The 19,468-nt window shown below is 42.3% G+C and overlaps 1 protein-coding gene across 1 annotated transcript in view; it reads right to left on the bottom strand.

The window, feature by feature from the left end:
- Window positions 1-19,468, bottom strand: part of TMEM131 (transmembrane protein 131) — a 943,143-nt gene that overhangs the window by 248,529 nt on the left and 675,146 nt on the right. The window contains exons 30-31 of the mRNA XM_085622890.1: window positions 16,421-16,579; window positions 2,083-2,654 (exon numbers count right to left, since the gene is read on the bottom strand). Of these exons, the coding sequence (XP_085479016.1) occupies window positions 2,083-2,654; window positions 16,421-16,579 (731 nt within the window). The remainder of the gene's footprint in view (window positions 1-2,082; window positions 2,655-16,420; window positions 16,580-19,468) is intronic.

Genomic DNA, 19,468 nt, shown 5'->3' with positions numbered 1-19,468 from the left:
GACCTGGTGGATCACACTGTGTATACCCCCCCTCATAAACATCTGCAAGAACTGCAGCTACGGCTTTGTCCCCTGTATGCCCTACTCCGTCCCGCTCAAGGATTTCTGTTACGCAGTTCCTTTCACTATCTCTCTTCTCCAGCCAGGGAATGAGCTTCGTAGCCTTGTCTCCCACCTCATAGACTTTGCGTTGTACTGCTAACGCGTGGGCCCTGGCTGCACCCTCTGCTACTTCCTGCAACTCCTGCTGTGTCAACTTTAACAAACTCTTCTTTTAATCACCTATTTAAAGTATCGCCTTCAGGTCCCAAATTGCCTTGGGGTGCATAAGGGCACACTTGCTGTACGACTTAAGAGTTGTGCCTGGAACCCAAACACCAAAAACACGCCTCGTGAAGGTCTGTGACCGACATCTGCTTTCTGCATTCTCAGCATGGTTTGAAAATTTTAGTTTTCGGTTCCCTCCCACAATGTTTGCAATTTTAAAGTTGTCAGAAAAGTGACGATGAAGGGAGTGGAGTTCCAGATCCCAGTCTAATGGGGAGGGAAGAAAGGAACTGACGTCAGCACAAAAGGGTGGAGCTGGTATGTATGAGTTATTTGAACTGAGGCCACTCTGATATAAACTGGCATACCTCAGGCAGCAAGAATATCCAATTAAAAACTCTGTTAAAAAACGTAGAAAAAACTATTTACGAAATTGCATTGAAAACTGGAAATAAGACCTTGGGCATATCGCACAGGCATGCAAGCACCAATGACTACCACCTATGCCGTAATGAAAGTATTCAATACTGTAAAAAAAAAAAAAAAAAGTCATTATTACCATTTACTGAAGATGGATTAAAAAGGCAATTAGTGTAAATAAATATGTGGTTTCCACAATGGGGTCTGCTTGAACGTCCTAAGGTCAATAAGGTCGCAGCAAAACAGAGGACCCTCACAAAGTCAATAAACTAAGGTTTCTCGCTAGGCCCCAAATAGGCTACAGTCTTCAATAAGGAGTTTGAGATTTTACAGAAGATACCTTATAGGGGAACGAATAGCGTGGTCTTTTACTATTCAAAAGCTAAGAACTTTGCATTGGTAAAATATATCACTAACATGCCATTTTTTATTTCCTATACTATCGGATGAAGGGGACTGGAAAAGGTTAAAAATTTCAAAGGTTAACTCCAGTTGTGTGGAAGGAATGTTCTGCTGTAACGCACAACTTGAAGAGGATATTATTGCTTCATACTATGTTTTTTTCCCCTAGATTTTCATTTGTTTTAAATGCACTAACAACCATCAATAAACATACATAATATGACCGCTTTTATGTGATCGGTCTACGGTATTAGATACAATCCCCGCTACAATTCCCTCTGTTATGGATGCATGATTTTTCTGCAAATGTCCATCAGCAATGTGCATCGCCTCCTGTTCTAAAATCAATGGTGGATGGAGCTGTCATCTTCAGGCGCCCAATACCCATTCTGCCAAACACATCCCTCAGTTCCCTCCGATCCTCCCCATATTTTCCCACATTTTTTCATACATCCTTATGCTTTATAGATTTCATTTTCCATCACCTTACAAAAAACCATTCCCATTTACCAATTACTGTGTGTCGGGGGAGTCCCCGAGCCCCACCTTTATGCTATGCCACATTTTGCCCCATGCACCCCATATTTATCAGTAGTTTTGATATCTCGTGATACGTTAGGTCCCACATAGCGTTTGTTTCATCAACCATTCCAGCTGGTCGTCACTATTTAATGAGGATATACTATTTTTACTTCTCACCTAAGCTTTCAACATCAAATGTTAAGAACAGGGACCTAAGTGAAACATGCAGAATACCACGGACACTGAAAGCAATTAGAGATTGCTGTGAAATGAGCAAAAAACTGAAAATACATTTCATTAGGCACATATTCATTAGCAGCACAAAATGCCTCTTTTTACAGTGCAAGTGTAGCAAGACAGACTTCAATTGTATGCACTGTGGAAAGCAATGGCAATTGTATACATGTTGAAATACGACCACAGATTCAATACCTATCTTTTGACGTAAATCACACACTTCTTTGCACTTACCTTTATTCTTTGCTGCAGGTGATGGGGGTGCCTCAGCAAACACTTCAGAGGGAGCTGATTCGAGGTGATCAAAGTCTTTGTCCATGGCTTCTATTAGACTATTGAGATCGGAGTCCTCTGAGCTGTGCCTACTGCTGACACACTCTGGGGGAGAGGGGATGCATGATGTTTGCTGTGGCAAAGAGGTTTCTGTCTGTGGCTCCTGTTGCGACTGAGGCACTGTTGGTAGTTGCTGTAACTGATGCTCTGGTAGCACTTGTGCATTTTGCTGGTTTGGCTTTACTCCCCGAGACTTTCTGCCCACCACATGTCCCGGGACTGCTACATTAGCATCTGGGGCAATTTGGCCCACTTTGCTGGTGGGAGCAGTTTGTGTTAACGTCCTGCTTGTAAGGTTTGCACTGTTTTTGGATCTGACATTTTCTATATCGCCTAGATTTCTATTGCTTTGAAGATGTGATGCAGAAGTACATTGCTTGTGATTTCCTGCTGATGATCTGTTTGAGGTTGTACCTCCACCATAAAATCCTCGGGAAGAATTAGGATTGGTATCAGATCCAAGGGAATTCAAGCTAAAGACAAGAAGAAAGAGGAGACATATTAACCCTAGCAACAATCATTCTAGTGACAAGACAGACTAGCACAAAACATTTTTATAGCGTCACAAACAAAAGACAATTCTTGAAGAGAAAAATTGCATAGCTGGTGGTAACAATGGTTTACAAGGAAATATGTATTTCTCCAGTCATCTCTTGACAAACATTACCACAAGCCAAACAGAGTTATAGGAGGTACTCTGATGTCCTTTCAAGTGATTACATTGTGCGTGACTGGAACAATCCATCCATGCTGTCAAGGACTACGATTTATAAAATGTGTTCAGCACCCCACCGGTCACAGGGGTACTCTTGCTCTACATTAGTGACTCAAGGCCTAATTGGACTGCAAGATGTTTGATGACTAGTCTAAAGCAATTCTTAACATGAAGCAAAGTTTTAAAAGACTTGGTGTTTCAGGTGATTGGTTTCTTCTCCAAGCATAAGTTGCTAGGAGTTACATAGCTTTGTGGTACACTCTGAAAAATGTTCCTCTTCACTTGGTGAACTTGTATGCTGGCATTTTAAATCTAAATCTACTCTACAACTCAAGACTGAGGCAAAGTGCAGTAACAGGGCCAACATACAGTGCATATGTATTTGATATCATTTATTTGTCCACAATTAGATGGCGATGGGGGGTGGGGTAGATGGAGGCACTTGAAAAAAAGACAACTTTTAAAGACCCACAAGTAGGTCAGAAGTAGAATTTTGGGACTGTTGCAATGGTCTACTGGAACATAAATGGAGGCTCAGGTATTTTCCTAGTCCAGCCGCCTTATAGAAGGAAAATCAATAAAGAGTAGCCCAAAAGGGGAATGATAAGTAGCGAAGCCTTGCAATACTAATGAGCATTAAGAGATACTAAATAAATAATCATGAAGCAGTCTATTTTGGCATCAGGCATTGGTTAATGTTGATGAACCGGACGAAGAGGCTTTGCACTCAAACAGAGAATCGGCATTATTATCCGGCATGGAGTTTCAAAATGTTTGCATCTTACAAAATAAAAGAGCTACCCCAGTTATGCCAGAAGGGACTGGGTAAGACATTGTGCACAACAAACTGAAAATTCCCCTCTGTGCCTAAATTATTAGTAGTAGTGACAGGTATATAGTAACCACTGAACCAAAGCCTTGCCTCTAAATGACTTTCATAACAAAAAACGTTATGTCTAAATAGATTTTTTGTACAAAGTTAAAAACATATTGATCATATTTTAATCAATTCAAATTGTATATTTTGTTAAAAACTGTTGGAGAAGGATTTGCCTTATTTCAAGTCTCTTTCAAAAATATATTTCAACATGAAATTTACAATCACAGCAACAAGTTTTGCATATCAATCTTAATACATTGAAAATATTTGTCAGCGATTATTTATACAAATAAGTCAATCAAATTTAAAAACAAATATGTCAACAATAACCCACATTCAATAATACAAGAGTCATATGAGGATCCTCATATAACAATACAAGTGTTGACGCAGCGTTTCGGTGATTTACCCCTGGGACTTACAGCGTTTAGGATACTCCCATGCCTACGCATTGTACCAGCTCCTGCTGACTTTCATCCTGACCCTGCCCCACATCAGCACAAACAATCGGGTAACCTACTCCTGAAGATTACCCTAACCTACTACGGGTCAAAACGCAGTTGACTTCCCAGCGCAACCTTTGGTGCTTTACCCTGGTTCACAAATTGTTAAAAAATCCCTTTGTAACTTGTGTAAATATTTATTTGTGAACCAAAAGTACCTTGTAAATATCGTCACTTTCCTCACTTTGCGCCGTTCATCGCTCTGTCACTTCTCACTAGCGCCGTCCACTTTGTGTGTCACGAGCACTTATGTACACGAAGTTTCTTTCAGGTTACGCTCACATTGAATGTTAACAGTGCTGATACCAATGTTTCTTCTGTTTTTCCAATTGTATGTTTTTTTGAATATATAGTGTGCTTGGCACATAACTTTACCTTGGAGTCTCCCTGTTCCTTTCTTCTTGCAACTATATGTTTTATTATTAGCCTAATAAGTGGTACCTGTTGAGACATTGTTTCAGTTACACATATTGCCTGCCCTGGTCCAAATCGGGTATACAGGTAAACTCCTGTAGACTGATAGCTAATCTTTGGCACAAATGAGCCGCAATTGGACCCAAAGGCCAGATATACAGCAGGGTGGGTACAGTGGACGATCTGTAAAGAGGAGTAGAACTAGAAGTAATAAAAATCCACATTATTTACCACAGGCATCCCTTTTCATACTAGAGTACCAAAGCCACACTCAATTACAGACGGATTTCAAAAGACCAATATTGAAATCACGGAGCTCTACTGGGAATTGGCAGTGTTACTACAAAATATAAGCTGATGCCATGTTGCCACCATGCAAATTTCATCAAGAGGAAGGCCTTGCCTCTCTTGTCCATGAAGTAACCCACCTCCTTTTTTGGGGCAAATCTAATATCCACACATTATGCAGCATAAGATAAAAAACAACCCAAAGCAACTCTGTAAAAAATTGATTCTGAAGCCTTCCTTGCCTTATTTGTTGCTGCAAATGTCACGAAGACACTATCAGGTTACAGCCATCTCAATGTCCAACATATGTTAGCATTTCAATTCATGTATGAAAACTGTTAAGACTTTTATTGGAAAAGTTAGCTACTAAGGGACAGTATTCGGTCAGTGAAAACTGTAATTTGCCAATGGTGGCCCAGCACAACCGACATCACTGTACTCTAAATGTATAACCAAGTTACTCCATTTGGGCATTTTACCTTCCAGGGCTAGTGAATTAGAGCAGTCAATAATTATTATAGTACATGGTAGGGATTAGAAACTCAGATACAACAAGAAACAGAAGTAAACGTCAAACACAATGTCAAGCCAGTGCTTTATCTTCAAAGGAGAACAAAAAGGTCACTTACACAGTAATCAAAATAAATAGTTAGAACTATGATAGGGGAATAAAAAGCAGAAGATGCTAGCACTTCTGTTGCGAAGGTATGATTTAATCATTTTCAAAGCAACTCATATGTAATGCTTTCTATTGCAGTGACCAAGGTTAACCTATAGGATTGCACTCAGATGAACACAGATTTTTGTGACTCTTCAGGTTTACAATATTTTTTGTCACAAATGTTTTCAATAATATGCTAGAGGTGCCAGACAAGAAATACAACACATCACAATTGCATGTCCTTTCAATTCATAGTTGCTGATATTAAAGGTTTTCCAGTATGCAGTGTCCATTCGAGAGAGAGTTCAGTATTGGGAATAATTAAGAGACTTGATGGTGAATCCAGGATAGTCACTCTGTGTGTTAGCAGCTTTAGCGCTAGTGGGGTGAGCGTGTAAGCCTACTGCAGGCTGCTTCTTAGCCAATGCATAGCAGATCCTAATGCAGAGGACTTTCCATCGAGAGACAGTCTGTACTTGTAGCGCCTTGCACTTCTTTGCCCCAGCGAACCACACAAAGAGCTCACTTGTTCTTTGGTATGATCGATGTAAAAACTGAGTGATCTGGTGGGGTTCAATCAATGAGTCTTTCTTCCCCTATCAAGAGATGAGACGGAGTATAAAAGGTGGGAAGACTGACAGCTTGTCTGATGTGAAAAGGCATCAACACCTTTGGCAGGAACGCAACTTGGAGTCCTGAGCACTGTCTTTGCTTGGAAAAAGGTGGGATAAGGAGTCTGGACTGGGTGAGCCCAAAGTTAACTCACCCAGTGAGGGGATGATAGTCTTTAAGGTGAGCAGATGCAATGAACAACTGTGCATTGGTTTGAAAGGGGCATGAATCAGAACGGTGAGGACTAGATTCAAGTCCCACTGTGGCATTACAGAGGGCGTTGGCGGAAACATATGCTGCACACCTTTCATTCAACTCATCACAACCACTGACTTGAACAAAGATGGTTGGTCTGGCAAACGTAAAGAGGCTGAACGAGCGGACAGGTAACCTTTAAATGTGTTCAGAGCACAACCTTGCTGGTTCAAAAACAAAGCAACCAACAACGCATCTGACAGTTTCGCCTGCATGGCCCTGACAGGTAGCACACAGAGTTAATCCCTGAGAGAGTTTTCTCAGGAGCTCCACCACACAAAAGTGCTGACATTGTGCTTTCTCGACGGTAGTGAACAGATCTAAGGAAAGTTCTCTCCACTGTTGGAAAATGTCCTTTGCCACCTCAGTATGCAATTGCCATTTGTAATCCGCTAGGAATTACAGATTTAGTTTGTCTGCCCTGGTGTTTAAAACTTCCAAGCGGTGTGATACAAAGCAAATCCCTGGATGATCCAGCCAGCTCCACAGCCTTAGAACTTCCAGGCACAGAACTATGGACCCCATCACACCCTACTTGTTTCAGTACCACATGGCAGTGGTTTTTTGTGATAAAGTGGCTCTGTATATACTGTTCCCAAATAGGTACAGTGTGTACAGAGCCCACAGTCCCCAGAGGTTTGGCAGAGGTTAAAGTTAGATATAACCTTACTCTCTAAAGTGGTAGCTTGGTCGAGAAGTAAAGCAGTATCAGAGGACAGTGTAAAGCATTTGTTGTACACACTCAGTCAACAAATGGTCTCACACACTCAAGAACTAAACTCTAGGCAAATGGTTTAAAAAAAATATATGGTTGTTTTATTTTAGAACCAACAATAGGTATCGAAATACACTTTCTCTGAATGAGATGCTTTAGTTAAATACTTTGGAATAGGCAATTGACTTTTGCAGATAATAGTTTTTTGCAATAGGCAACACAATTTCAAAAACAATAATACATTGAGCTCAATGGGAGTTTCAAGTTATGTGCAATTGATTACTTTCAGGATTACTTTTCTAACTCCAGGACTGGATCCTATATTCAGTCCTGGGACAGTTCTAGGAAACAAGTGAGTAAATTCGTTTTAGTTACTGTTGTGATTTTTAAGCAATATTTTGCTATTTTAAAAGTTGACACTTAGAAACTTTTTCTAATCAAATTACCAATGTTATCCTATGGAAGGAAATTCACTTAGCAGGTAAGTGGGGTTATGGTTACTTTTTCTAGGTCAGTGTTGGATCCTAGATCCAGCACTAGTGTACCACTTGTAAGCAGTTGAGAAACTGCGTTTAAGTTACACAGGCGATTTTTAAGGAATATTTTAAGTTTGCAAAATCAACAGAAGAAATTTCATAGAAAAACAGTCAATGGTTTCCTATGTGAGAAAATTCAAGTTACAGGTAAAGTATGTTCTCGTTACTTTTGTAATCCAGTGCTGGGCTCCTAGGCTCAGTACTGGGGCATCTATCTAAAACAGGTAAGTAATTACGTTTTCACAGTTGGTGCGATTTTTAAAGAATATTTGTAGTTTGCAAAAATCGACACTTGGAAGAAATTGAGTTAGTGGTAAGTACGGTTGTAAGTACTTTTCAGGGTCAGTGCTGGGCACCAAGATCCAGCACTGGAATCTCTCCTAATAGAAGGTGAGTATTTGCGTTTTTGTTACTCGGTTGATTTTAGGTGAATATGTTAAAGTTTAGAAACTCCACACTTAGAAGAAATTTCAGAAGAAGCCAGTCACTGTTACCCTATGGAAGAAAAGTGAGTTATCTGCTTTTGCGTAAGTACTTGGCTGGCAGAGTTAAGGTCCTGGGCACAGACTCAGGGTTCTCCCAGGGTTAGGTAAGTACAGTTGTTACACCCTCAGCGGCACAGGGGCAGCCGGGTGCAGGGTGAGTTAGGCCCAATGTTATCCTATGGGAGGCAGGGGGGCCTTGGTTGGTGGCTGCTGACTAGCAGGCCACGCGGCTGTAGGAGCTGGACTCCTGGTCACTTGCTCAGGGCAAATGGGGAAGTAAGGAGGAGTAGAAGTTGCACTGCCAGGGCCACTCAGGTGGCTGGGTGCTTTTGAGCCTTTGGGCGCTCAATGGATTTCAATGGGAAAGCTCAAGGACGAACAAAGGCTGGAAGCTCGGGGACGAAGATTCTTCAGGTGCCACCACCACTTCGAGAGGTAAGTTGGGTAGTTGGAGGATAGGTAGGTACCCAGGAGTCAAGCACAGGGGACCGCAGGGTGCCGGGGTGCCTTTTGATGTCGGGAAATCTTACCCTCTGTTGATCGCGGTTGTGGGGGTCCCTGGTTCTGAGGCTGCAGGCGTCGTCAGGAGCGTCGAGGTGGGTCCTTGGGTGCCGGATTCGGGGTCACAGTCGCCGGGGGGACGTCCTCGGGGTCTTTGTCCACTCTGGCTCAGGTCAGGCTTGGCGGGTGCAGAGTGTGCAGGGTTCGCGGTTCCGGGCTGATGCCAGGGGTTAGAAACTTGCTTTGAGCAGAGCCACTGCTCGTGGGAGTCCCAGGTGCTCAGAGTCACAAGGTAGCCAGGTCCTCCGGGGTTTTTGAGGTTGCTGGCCGCAGGAGGTGCCGGGATTTAGCAGGAGCAGGTTCTAGGGTCGACAGGCCAGTAGGGCTGGGGCGAAAGCAGTTGGTGTCTTCCTCCTCTTAGCAGCTGCACGGCAGGTCTTCTTTCGTCTTGTTCTTCTTTGCTACTTTAGAATCTGGAATCTGATGAAGGTTCAGGGTGTCCCTAAATACTAAATTTAGGGGCATTACAGGTAGGTAAAGGGCAGGGACCACTGGGTCCCTGTCCTGGGGTGGGTACACCCCCTATCCTGCCACTCTCCTGTGGGAGGGGGGCAGTGCTAGCCCTGATTGGGTAGGGCTCCCCATCTTCAAGATGGCGAGAACCCGGAGATGTGCTTCACCTCGCCTTCCCCACCTGAGGGGTGGGGTTGGCAGGGCTGGCACATCCCCTGTCCTTACTTGGAGTTTCCAGACACTCTTCCCGCCAGAGTGGGGGTCAGAACCGGGGAGGGGGGGGGGGGGGGGAGGCAGTTGCTGAGTACAGCAAGTGGCCTGGAGAAGCTCACAAAGGCGGCATGCCTTTGAAACGTCCCCCTGCCCATCCCGGGGGAGGAGACCTAGCACCTCGCCCAGGATGTGCATTGTTGCAGGCCCAGGAGTGCGGGGGCTCTCCACTCAGGGGTCCAGCAACATGTCTGCTGTGTGGCAGCCTAGGCAGCCTCTCAGACAAGATGTGGATTGTTGGTTAGGTTTCAGGGAGCATCTCTAAGATGCCCTCTGTAGTGCTTTGTACATTAAATCCCACACTGGCATCAGTGCGGGTTTAATGTGCTGAGAAGTTTGATACCAAACTTCTCAGTCTTCAGTGTTGCCATTATGGTGCTGTGGAGTTCGTGTTTTACGAGCTCTCAGCACCATATACTCTTAAATGGCAGCACTGTACTTACAGTGCCCAGGAATGGACCTGGGTACTGTAGGTGCCCACACCACTGGCATAGGGCACCCAGCTAGAGGGGTGGCTGATGTATGCCAGGGCAGTGTAGGTTGTGGGCATGGCACACAGGGATGTGTGCCATGTCGACTCTTTGTTTTGCCTTGTACCCAGACACTCAGCCTGCAAGGGCAGTGTGGTTGTGTTAGGGTACAGGGACTCTAAGGGTGTCACAATAAGTCCTGCAGCCCTTAGAGGCCTTCCCTGGTCACAAGGCCCTGGGTACCTAGGGTACCATTTACCAGGGGCTGCCATGTGGCCAGGGTTTGCCAATTTGGGATTTTAGTTTTTAGGGAAGGAACATAGGCCCTTGGCACCTGGTTGGCAGGACTCCAGGGCACACTCAGTCAAAGTACATTCAGCAATTCAGCAAAAAGTGGGGGCATACCATGCAAGAAAGATGGCACTTTCTCACATTTCTTCCATGAGAACCTGCACCAGCTCTTTTTGATGGTAGGTAGGTAGGAAGGCCTTTAATACCTTCAATACTAGGACCGGTGGGGCCCTAATCTCCACGCACAGTTGCGTTCAGGTCGAAACCTTAAAACTATTCTCAAAACTGTAGTTTTTTGTGAACATGCTTAATCCAACATTTGTAGTGAATGAATAAAAGAATTATTTTTCGAATCAATGTCTCAATGATAAAAGCAATTTATTCATTGCAAAAATATTTGTTAGTTGAATCTTCATTCATTTCTTCGTACAAATCCAAATTGCACTCTTACAAGAGGTTCACTTTTGTAAATGCCCAATGCATTTCGAGCCAACCGGCTCTTCGTCAGGGGCTAAGTATCTAAGGAAATAAACAATGTATATTTACACAATGAACGTTACAATGATAGCAAAAACATCAGTTTGCAAATACATGATCAAACTCAAAAGTTCATGACAACATTCTATGCTGAAACAACTAAGTGAATGAGTTGAGTGACCGAATAATGACCCAAAATGACCGTCACCAAAAAATGTTTGAATAAAGTTGTGTGAATGGAAGCGGAAAAAAGCTCAATGAAACTGTTACCTTGTTGATCAATGAAAAATCCGCTTTTCAGAACGAAGAATTCAATCTGAAAACAGAACACACTAGAATGTCGTCTCTAAGCATAGAGAAAGAAACTGACAAGAGCGATGAAATGAAAATTCAAATGAAAAATCTTACCGACACAGTACAACGTGGTCGATTCAATGGAGAGGAAACTTATCCGATTGCTGGTTCAAAAAATCACCAGGTGAAACTCATAGCGGCATGTTGAGAGCATGCGCTTATATCAGAGCATATTAGACATGAACAAGGTGACTCAACAACGATGGGAGGAACTATCACAACTATACTGGAAATAAACAAGGTGACTAAAAATACGCCGACTCTCATCAAGGTTAAGGCTAACTCCTCTATTGGAAATGAACGAAATGACCATGCGCATAAGCCTGAATCAAGGTAGGGGTAATGCTCGCGTGCATACTGTGCTGCTGAACCAAAAATAAACAAAGTGACTAAAAACAAGATAAAAGGTGCCGCCATCTTGGAAAAGAGCGAAAATGAACTCGGAGAGGAAAATTACTGTAATGATGGTTGAAAAAATGGTGAAAATACAAAATGTACCAGAAAAAATTAAAACGTGTGTTGGTGAGGTCACTGGTCAGGGTAATCTAACCCAAGAAGAATGGTTGATCACATTGGTATATATGAATATGCAGTACTATCCTGATACAAAAAAAGCTCTAGCAAGAATACATCATAAATAACAAGCATAGTCTATTTTATCATTGATGCCTTTCTCCATTAAGGTGTCCAAACGCTTGATCCAATAGGTCTCCCTCTGTAGGAGACTTCTGGTCAGATCTGTGTCTTGACGTTGCTCTACTCTTTCTAGCACAGAGAATCTGAGTTGGGCGATACTGTGCTTTTCTTCATTCCAATGCATGGCCAAACTGCTGTGTTTGTTAAATGTTCTGATTGTACTTTTGTGCTCAGATATCCGTGTTTTAATTTTTCTTTCGGTTTTGCCCACATACAACTTGCCAAATGGACATTTGATGTAATAGATGAGTTTGTTTGAATTGCAATCAGAAGTATGGTGAAGTTTAATGATTTCTCCAGTACATGGATGGTTTAATGTGTTACCAATGATAACATTATTGCAATGGATGCAATTATGACATTTACTCATTCCTTTGTAAGCGGTGTTTCCTTGCTTGATTGGAGTATTGATAATTTCTTTGATGTTTTTTGCGCGTTTATAAGCGAACATGGGAGGATCTTTGAAAATGTTGTGAAAATCAGGCTCATTCTGTAACAATTCCCATCTTTTGGTAATGATGTTCTTCACTTTACCAGATACTGTAGAGTATTTTGATACAAACACTTGTCTAGTTGTCTGTTTTCGTGGTCTGCTTAATAAGAGACTTTCTCTATTGAGTTTGGATGCGCGTTGTTTGGCTGATTCAATCACTTCTGTAGGGTATCCCCTGGCAAGATACATCTGCTGTTGGAGTGATAAATTCTTCTCCGTATCCTCTGCAGTAGAGCAGATCCGTTTTATCCGCAAAAATTGGGACAGTGGTAAGTTGTGTTTTAGGCTGTTAGGATGGAAACTTTGAAAATGGAGAGCGCTGTTCACATCTGTTCGCTTTTTGAAAACCTCCGTTTTTATGTGACCCGCTTCTTTGGTGAGAATGACATCAAGGAAAGATATTCTTGTCTGGTCAATTGCATGGGTAAACTGAATATGTTCATCAATTTGATTAAGTTGTTCAATTTTGCTTTCCAGCATTTCCTGAGTATTGATCCAGAGAATAAGTATATCATCAATGAATCTGCAATATAGCAGTAGATTTCCAGTCCATCCGATGTCTTTGTAGATATAGTCTGATTCAAATTTAGCCATGAAGGTGTTGGCATATGCCGGTGCCCCGGCAAAGCCCATAGATGTGCCTTGTTGCTGCAAATAAAAATCATTATTCCAGAAAAAGTAACTGTGATGTAAACAAAAATGTAAAAGTTCCAGAATGAACACTTTGTCTGCTCTGAGCGAAGATTGGCGCAGTAGAGCCCATTCTACCGCCTCCATGCCAGCTGAGTGAGGGATCGAAGTATATAAAGACTTGACATCTATAGTGCAAAAAATGATGTCTTCCATGAACTTTATTTTCTGTAGCTTTAGTAAGAAATCTGTCGTATCTTTGATATACGAGGGCCATTCTTGAACCAACGGTTGTAGAAAGTAATCGATATAGTGTCCCAAGGGCTCGAAGATGGTTCCACAACCCGTTACTATGGGCCGCATTGGTGGGTTAAACAAATTCTTATGAATCTTTGGCAGCATGTACAGGGTGGGTTTCCTTGGATACTCTACTGTCAGGAATTTTTTGGTGGTTTCACTTATCCATCCCATTTCCAAAGCATGATCAAGAATGCTTCCAAGCGTTTCCTTGAGCTCAAATATAGGATCTTGGTCCAGTTTTAAATAAGTTTGAGTGTCTGATACGTGTTCTTGTACTGCGTTGATGTAAAAGGAGCGATCCATAAGAACAATGGCTTTAATGCCAAACAAATCTACCCACAACTCCAGCAAGATGATATGGAATCAAGGCTCTGTTGGAGACCACAGTCCTCTGACATCCACCAACCCAAGATGACCTCTACAACAACGTAGCCATGCTTCCGTCATCCTTCATTAACTCTGGTTGGGGCAGGGATAGTGCTTTGCAGCTAGCCTAATTATGGACAACTGCTACCACTGAAGATCTTTTGCAGTCTCTTTCGACACCTGGTCGGCAAACAGGATACAGGAGGCTAGAAGGCCAAGAATCCTCTGAGCCATCCTCACTGATAACCTGGACAGAACCTATGACACCAAATGTCCTGGACTCGTTGGTTTGGGGAAAGACTCGAAACTGCACTGTAGCCAGGATGGCTCCTAATGAAGGACCCCCAGAGAAGGAGTCAGGTGTGAATTTGCAGGATGACTGAGAACCTCAATGATGTCAAGAGGTTTACAGTCGCCTCGAGGCAGTCCACGACTGCCTGTGGCAGCCAGTGTTCTACAGCCAGTCATAAAGGTAGAGAAAGACAGGTACCCCTGATCTGTGTGGATGGGCTGCGACCACTCCCATCTATGAGCTTGTCATTGTACACAAATCTGTGAACAATACAATCCTCATACTTTTTCTTCTAGAATCCCAGCCTTTTTTAAGATTCCATCCTGAAGGAAAGAATCCCACAGGGCCACCATAATGGTCAACTCCCATCATGTTTATGCACACTTCAGGAGCACTGGTGAAGCAGAAAGGGAGCTTCCCAGGAACTTGGGGTGAATTGTGACTAGAGATGGAATCAGCTCCTCTCTGGAGGGAGATCAAGCGGCACTGTGACACACTCGGCTCTTCTCCATAGAGTGGTGGGAAGGGGCAGAGTCCTGCTTGGACTTGTGCTAGGGTGGACCATTATGGTGGCCCTGTGAGATTCTTTCCTTCAGGTTGGAATCTTGAAAAAGGCTGGGATTCTAGAAGAAAAGGCAGAGGATTGTTTTGTTCCCAAATGTGTGTACAATGACAGAAGCCCACAGACAAAAACCTCAGGTGGTGTGGAATGGACTGACGGCCTTGTGTGCCACTTTTTTAGTGTGGTATCCAGCTCAATTCAGAATCGGAAAGAGGATTAAACACATGTCTTCACCCAAACTGAGGCAACTTGTTTTTCCGGAACAGCAGCAATTCTGTCCCACCCTGAAAATGCAACATGAGGAATCTGATAAAGGTGGTGGCACACTTCAGGAGATCCCATGCTTGAGACCTCTCTGGGCTACAATGGCCCAGCGGAAGATGGAGAAACCTTTCCCCTGATAACTTTTTTTGGGTTATTAGTTTGTCTTTCTTTCGGTCTCAAGCATCTTCCAAATGTATTTCTCTCAACGTACAAAGTTTTCGTAAAAAGTGTATATTCTCTTGTAACCTGCTAATGGTTTCTGACACCCATTTGCAGCAATTACAGCTTTAGGTCTATGGTAGGAGGTCACGTTATATGGCAGAATTTACTGTACCTTTCGATCTTTATTTTGATTACCAATTGAAAAAAATTACGAAAACTGATGAATTTCTCAGTCTAGAGAAGCAAGAGTTGAGGAACAACATTTAACTAGCAATGAATGTGTATGTTGTTTTTACCGTAGATTACATTTCTGTAATGTAATGCACACTAAGTGTTAGAAAACCCACAAATTAAAGACTGTGTTAATGATTTTCCCAGAAAAGAGTGTCAGGACGGGTGAGATTCTAAAATCAACAGGTCGTTATTACATGAGTAGCGAAGGAATAATGTAATCTAAAAGAAAATAGATTATCACTACCTAAATAACCAGGAATTTCCTAAACATGGTACGAGAAGCAGGGAGTCTTGCATTAGGCAGTATATACACATTGTGCTGCTCCACGGGCGTGGCACCCGCATCAGGTCACTGGGCTGATGGGTGGAGAAGGATAAACTTAACATAAGTCAGTCATGCATGCAGAACAAAAAAACTGAAAAAGAAGAAGATTTAAAATCAACAGCCCGTTAAATGAACAGTGCTGGTCTGTACAGTTTAGGTTACTTTCTCTGCAAAGGAGACGGCAACTTCTCTATGGAAAATAAAATGTTTCCCTATCATTCACCAGGCAGTATGCATCAAGAATTGAAATGGGACAACTAAATAGAATTACATTTTGTTTTATGCAGATTTGTCAAATACTACCATAATTATTAGGAAACCTACGTCCAAGGTCTATAAATCAATGAAAACTGTTTACTGGTTTCCATTGAATCTTCAAACACTCCCACTTAAAATTGTGTATTAGGGATACATGTATAGTTTAGGTTCAAATACAAGCCTATGTTGCATTTATCATTTTCTCATTATTGTAAACTAAGATGAATTCGGGATTAACAAGCTTACCAATGTGTTATTATACATTTGTTTTCTATTTTTTTACTTAAAAGTACATTTTAAAAAGGCATTTTATTTTGGCAAGGGGAAGGTCAATGGGTGAAAGTCACATTAGGCAATGCCTGTGCATTGTCCTTTTTCACACACACCTGATGCCTGTGCTTAATTAATGTTGACTACAGCAGATATGTTGTAGTGCACAATCGACAGCCAAACAAGTGGCAGGTTTGTAAAATGTGTAGCACTATAATATTCTGTGCTATTGATATCAGCCGCTAATCAGTAATGACAGAGTGAATTGTGGTTCATTAGGCCAAAAGATATCAGAGGGATTTACTGCCATTGTTTATGTAAGAAAGCAATTAAATAACCAACAATATGCACACCTAGGTTACAGCACTTCGCTACAGACTACCCAACCAAATCTGGCGTAGTATTTAAAATAAGAAAAAGGTTTTAATGGAAGCACTGTATACTTACTTTGCATCCGATGAAATGCCAACAATTCTCCTGAGATCAAATGGTCTTCCCATATCAAAAGGAGGATTTGATACCTCAAAAGAGAGACGCCTCCGAAAAGGCTCCCAAATTCCTTGAGCTTCTAAATAGGCTGTTCCAATTACTAAGAGAAAAAGCACGCTACAAGAATCAAAAGAGAAGGGAAAACATTAAAACTAATCTGGTTTGCCTGGTTAGATGCCACAGTACAGCACTTTCTTACCATCTACTGCTTCTTGTAGACCTACAGAGATCTACAAAGAGATCAACATTTAAATATTTAGCACACAGTAGCGCCCTGATATGTTATGTACAATTATAATATACAAACGCAAGAGACAAAAGAAATGAGGAAATAAATTAAAACAATTTGTATCTGCCTGGATGCCAAAGTTCAGTATTTTCTTACAGCCTAGTGCTTCTTATAGACCTAAAGCGAAATATAAACACAATATCTAAGTGTTTAATTCACAGTAATACCTTATGGTGGACTCACAACCGCAGATCATTTTCACAAGGGTGTAGCTATCATGGTTACTACTACCCATAAATTGCCTGGATTTGAACCTTTGATGTGCAAGCAGCACAATTTTTATCATGCCATTTCCCTATTACAGTGCAAAAATCTTCAATAGGTTGAAATACAGGCTTACCACGGTCTTTCAAAGTGCACAACATGAGAGAAAGCTACAATATCAATTAGATGAAAGTTAACCCCTCCATAACGGCCTTCACTCAACTTAAATTTCATTAGATTAACACACTGGGGACATGCAACAAAATCAGCTGGTTTTCTTCAAGCCAGTTAATGGTTATCGTTTATGTCAATTCTTCCGGTCAGCTTCATGTGTGCCTTTTTCTTCAAAAGTTTAAAAATAAAACGTTATCCTGTGCAGAAAATAATCATCCCAAAGTTACAGCTTGCTTTTTGCTGAACTATGTCAACAGCTATACCAGTATATTCGAAATATGGACTTCTTAAAGTGCTCATCGAAGAAAAGGAAACTATAGTTTTATTTTTTTCAGAACTTCATATAAAACTATCACTACAAATGTTGTAACTACTTGATTTGATGATACAGGAATGTATTTGAAAACAGTTTTGTTATGGTATTCAATTAGGGCACCCCTAACAAAGTTCCAGAAAAGGAACATTTCAGATTTCAATAGTCTCTACACTTCAGAAATCCCAAAACATATAACACGATTGCAAAACTCTAATATGCTCTGTGTTCTACGTCCTCTAGAGAATAAGTAACATGGAAGGCACAGAGGAAAACAAAAGTAACACCCATTAAAGGTCTTAAGAAAAGTGCAGCACCTCACAGTACTCCATTGCTCTAGGATTCCTTAACCTAGTAGTATCTTCCAGTGTCAGACTGGATTCGGACATTTTCAAGCAGTATCTCTGCCCGCCGGTAGGTGGTGGTGTTCTGCTCTGCATCAGCGCTGGAAGTGATGCATATGGTATGTAGAAATGCGCCACCTTGACGCGAAAATGTCAGTTAATTTTCAGGCCTTTCAACACCAGGAGCGTGGAGCCACAATGAATACTGACCACTGGTGGAAATTTATAGGGCCCTTTAAGGGGAATCCTTAATCCTTTAATCAGGTCACAGAGCGGGGAGGTTGGGAGAGTCGGTAAGGAATCTGTGGCTAGATGGAGTCTCTACCAGATAAGGTATTACCAAACGTAAGTAACTTGTTCATCTGATAGAGACGACTAGCTGCAGATTCCTTACCTAATATTAGATAACCAGGCAATCCCTCCCCTGATTCGGGTCGTAAACCCAATTTAGACTAGAAAGCCCTGCAGGACCGAATAGGCAAAATCCCCATCCTGATGGACCGCACTGTCCAGGCAGTAGTGCTTAGTAAACTTGTGCAAGGAAGTCTACGTTGCAGCCTGACAGATGTCCAGAACAAGAACTCTGCATGCTAACACAGTGGTCGCTGTCTTGGCTCTAGCAGAATGAGCAAGCAAGCCCTCAGGTTGCTTCTTGGCCAATGGGTAGCAGATCATTAAGCAGGCCACTATCCATCGGAAGATGGTTCGTTTCTCCACAGCTTTCCCTTTCTTGCCCCTGATGTATCCTACAAACAGTTTATCACCCACACTGAAGCCTTTTGTGCAGTCAAGTAGGACGACAACGCTCTTTTTGGGTCCAGAAGCTGGAGTTTCTCTTCTTCCTTAAAAGGATGAGGCAGGGCAAAAAAGGTAGGCAGGGTGATGGTCTGGCCTGTATGGACTACCTTTGGAAGAAAGCAGGCATGTGTCCGGAGTAATATTGTTACAACATGTGACTTAAAAAAAGCTAGCTGGTCTGTCTACGGCACAAATGGAGAGATGGATAAAAGATCTGAGCCCAGAGCAGAGCCCTGCTAGGTAAAAGAAAAAACAAATAAGAAATGAGAAAGAGGAGCAGAGAGGGAATCAATGCTTCTGGATACACACCATGACACAAATTTGTCCTGTGACAGGAGTATACCATCTTGTTGGAGGGACGCCTTGCTGCCAAAATAACATCACAGACTCCAGGAGGATGGTCAAAGGTTGTCAGTTGTCGCCGATCAATCTCCAAGCATGAAGGAGAAGGGTGAGAGGATGTGCAGGTTCTGGTACAGGTTCCTCCTCTATTGCTGCGACAGAACATCCTCCCAAAGAGGCAGTTTAACCAGAGGACTGGTGCCCATACGCACAAGAATAACTTGGGCCTGGTCTTGAGAACTTTGAGCAGGAGTGATATTGGCAAAAAGGCATACAGGAGGCCGAAGCTCCACTCAAGTCGAAAAGCGTCTCAGAGCGAGAGCTATCTTGGAAACTCCCTCACACAGGACTAATGGAATTGCACGTTCTCTGCTGTGGCGAAGAGATCTAACCAAGGCTCTCCCCACTCTTAAAAGAGACCTTGCACCACCTCCGAATGGAGACAACAGTTGCGATCAGCTACGCATTGACGGTTGAGATCATCTGCCCTAGTATAGAGCCAGCAGGTGTTGAATCCCCGTAGGGGTGGCTCAGGTGTTCCA

This window comes from Triturus cristatus, chromosome 8 (assembly GCF_964204655.1).
Source record: "Triturus cristatus chromosome 8, aTriCri1.1, whole genome shotgun sequence".
In the NCBI taxonomy this organism is placed as follows: domain Eukaryota; kingdom Metazoa; phylum Chordata; class Amphibia; order Caudata; family Salamandridae; genus Triturus; species Triturus cristatus.
Note: the sequence above shows the minus strand (reverse complement) of the source record. Positions and strands in the feature narration are given on the sequence as shown.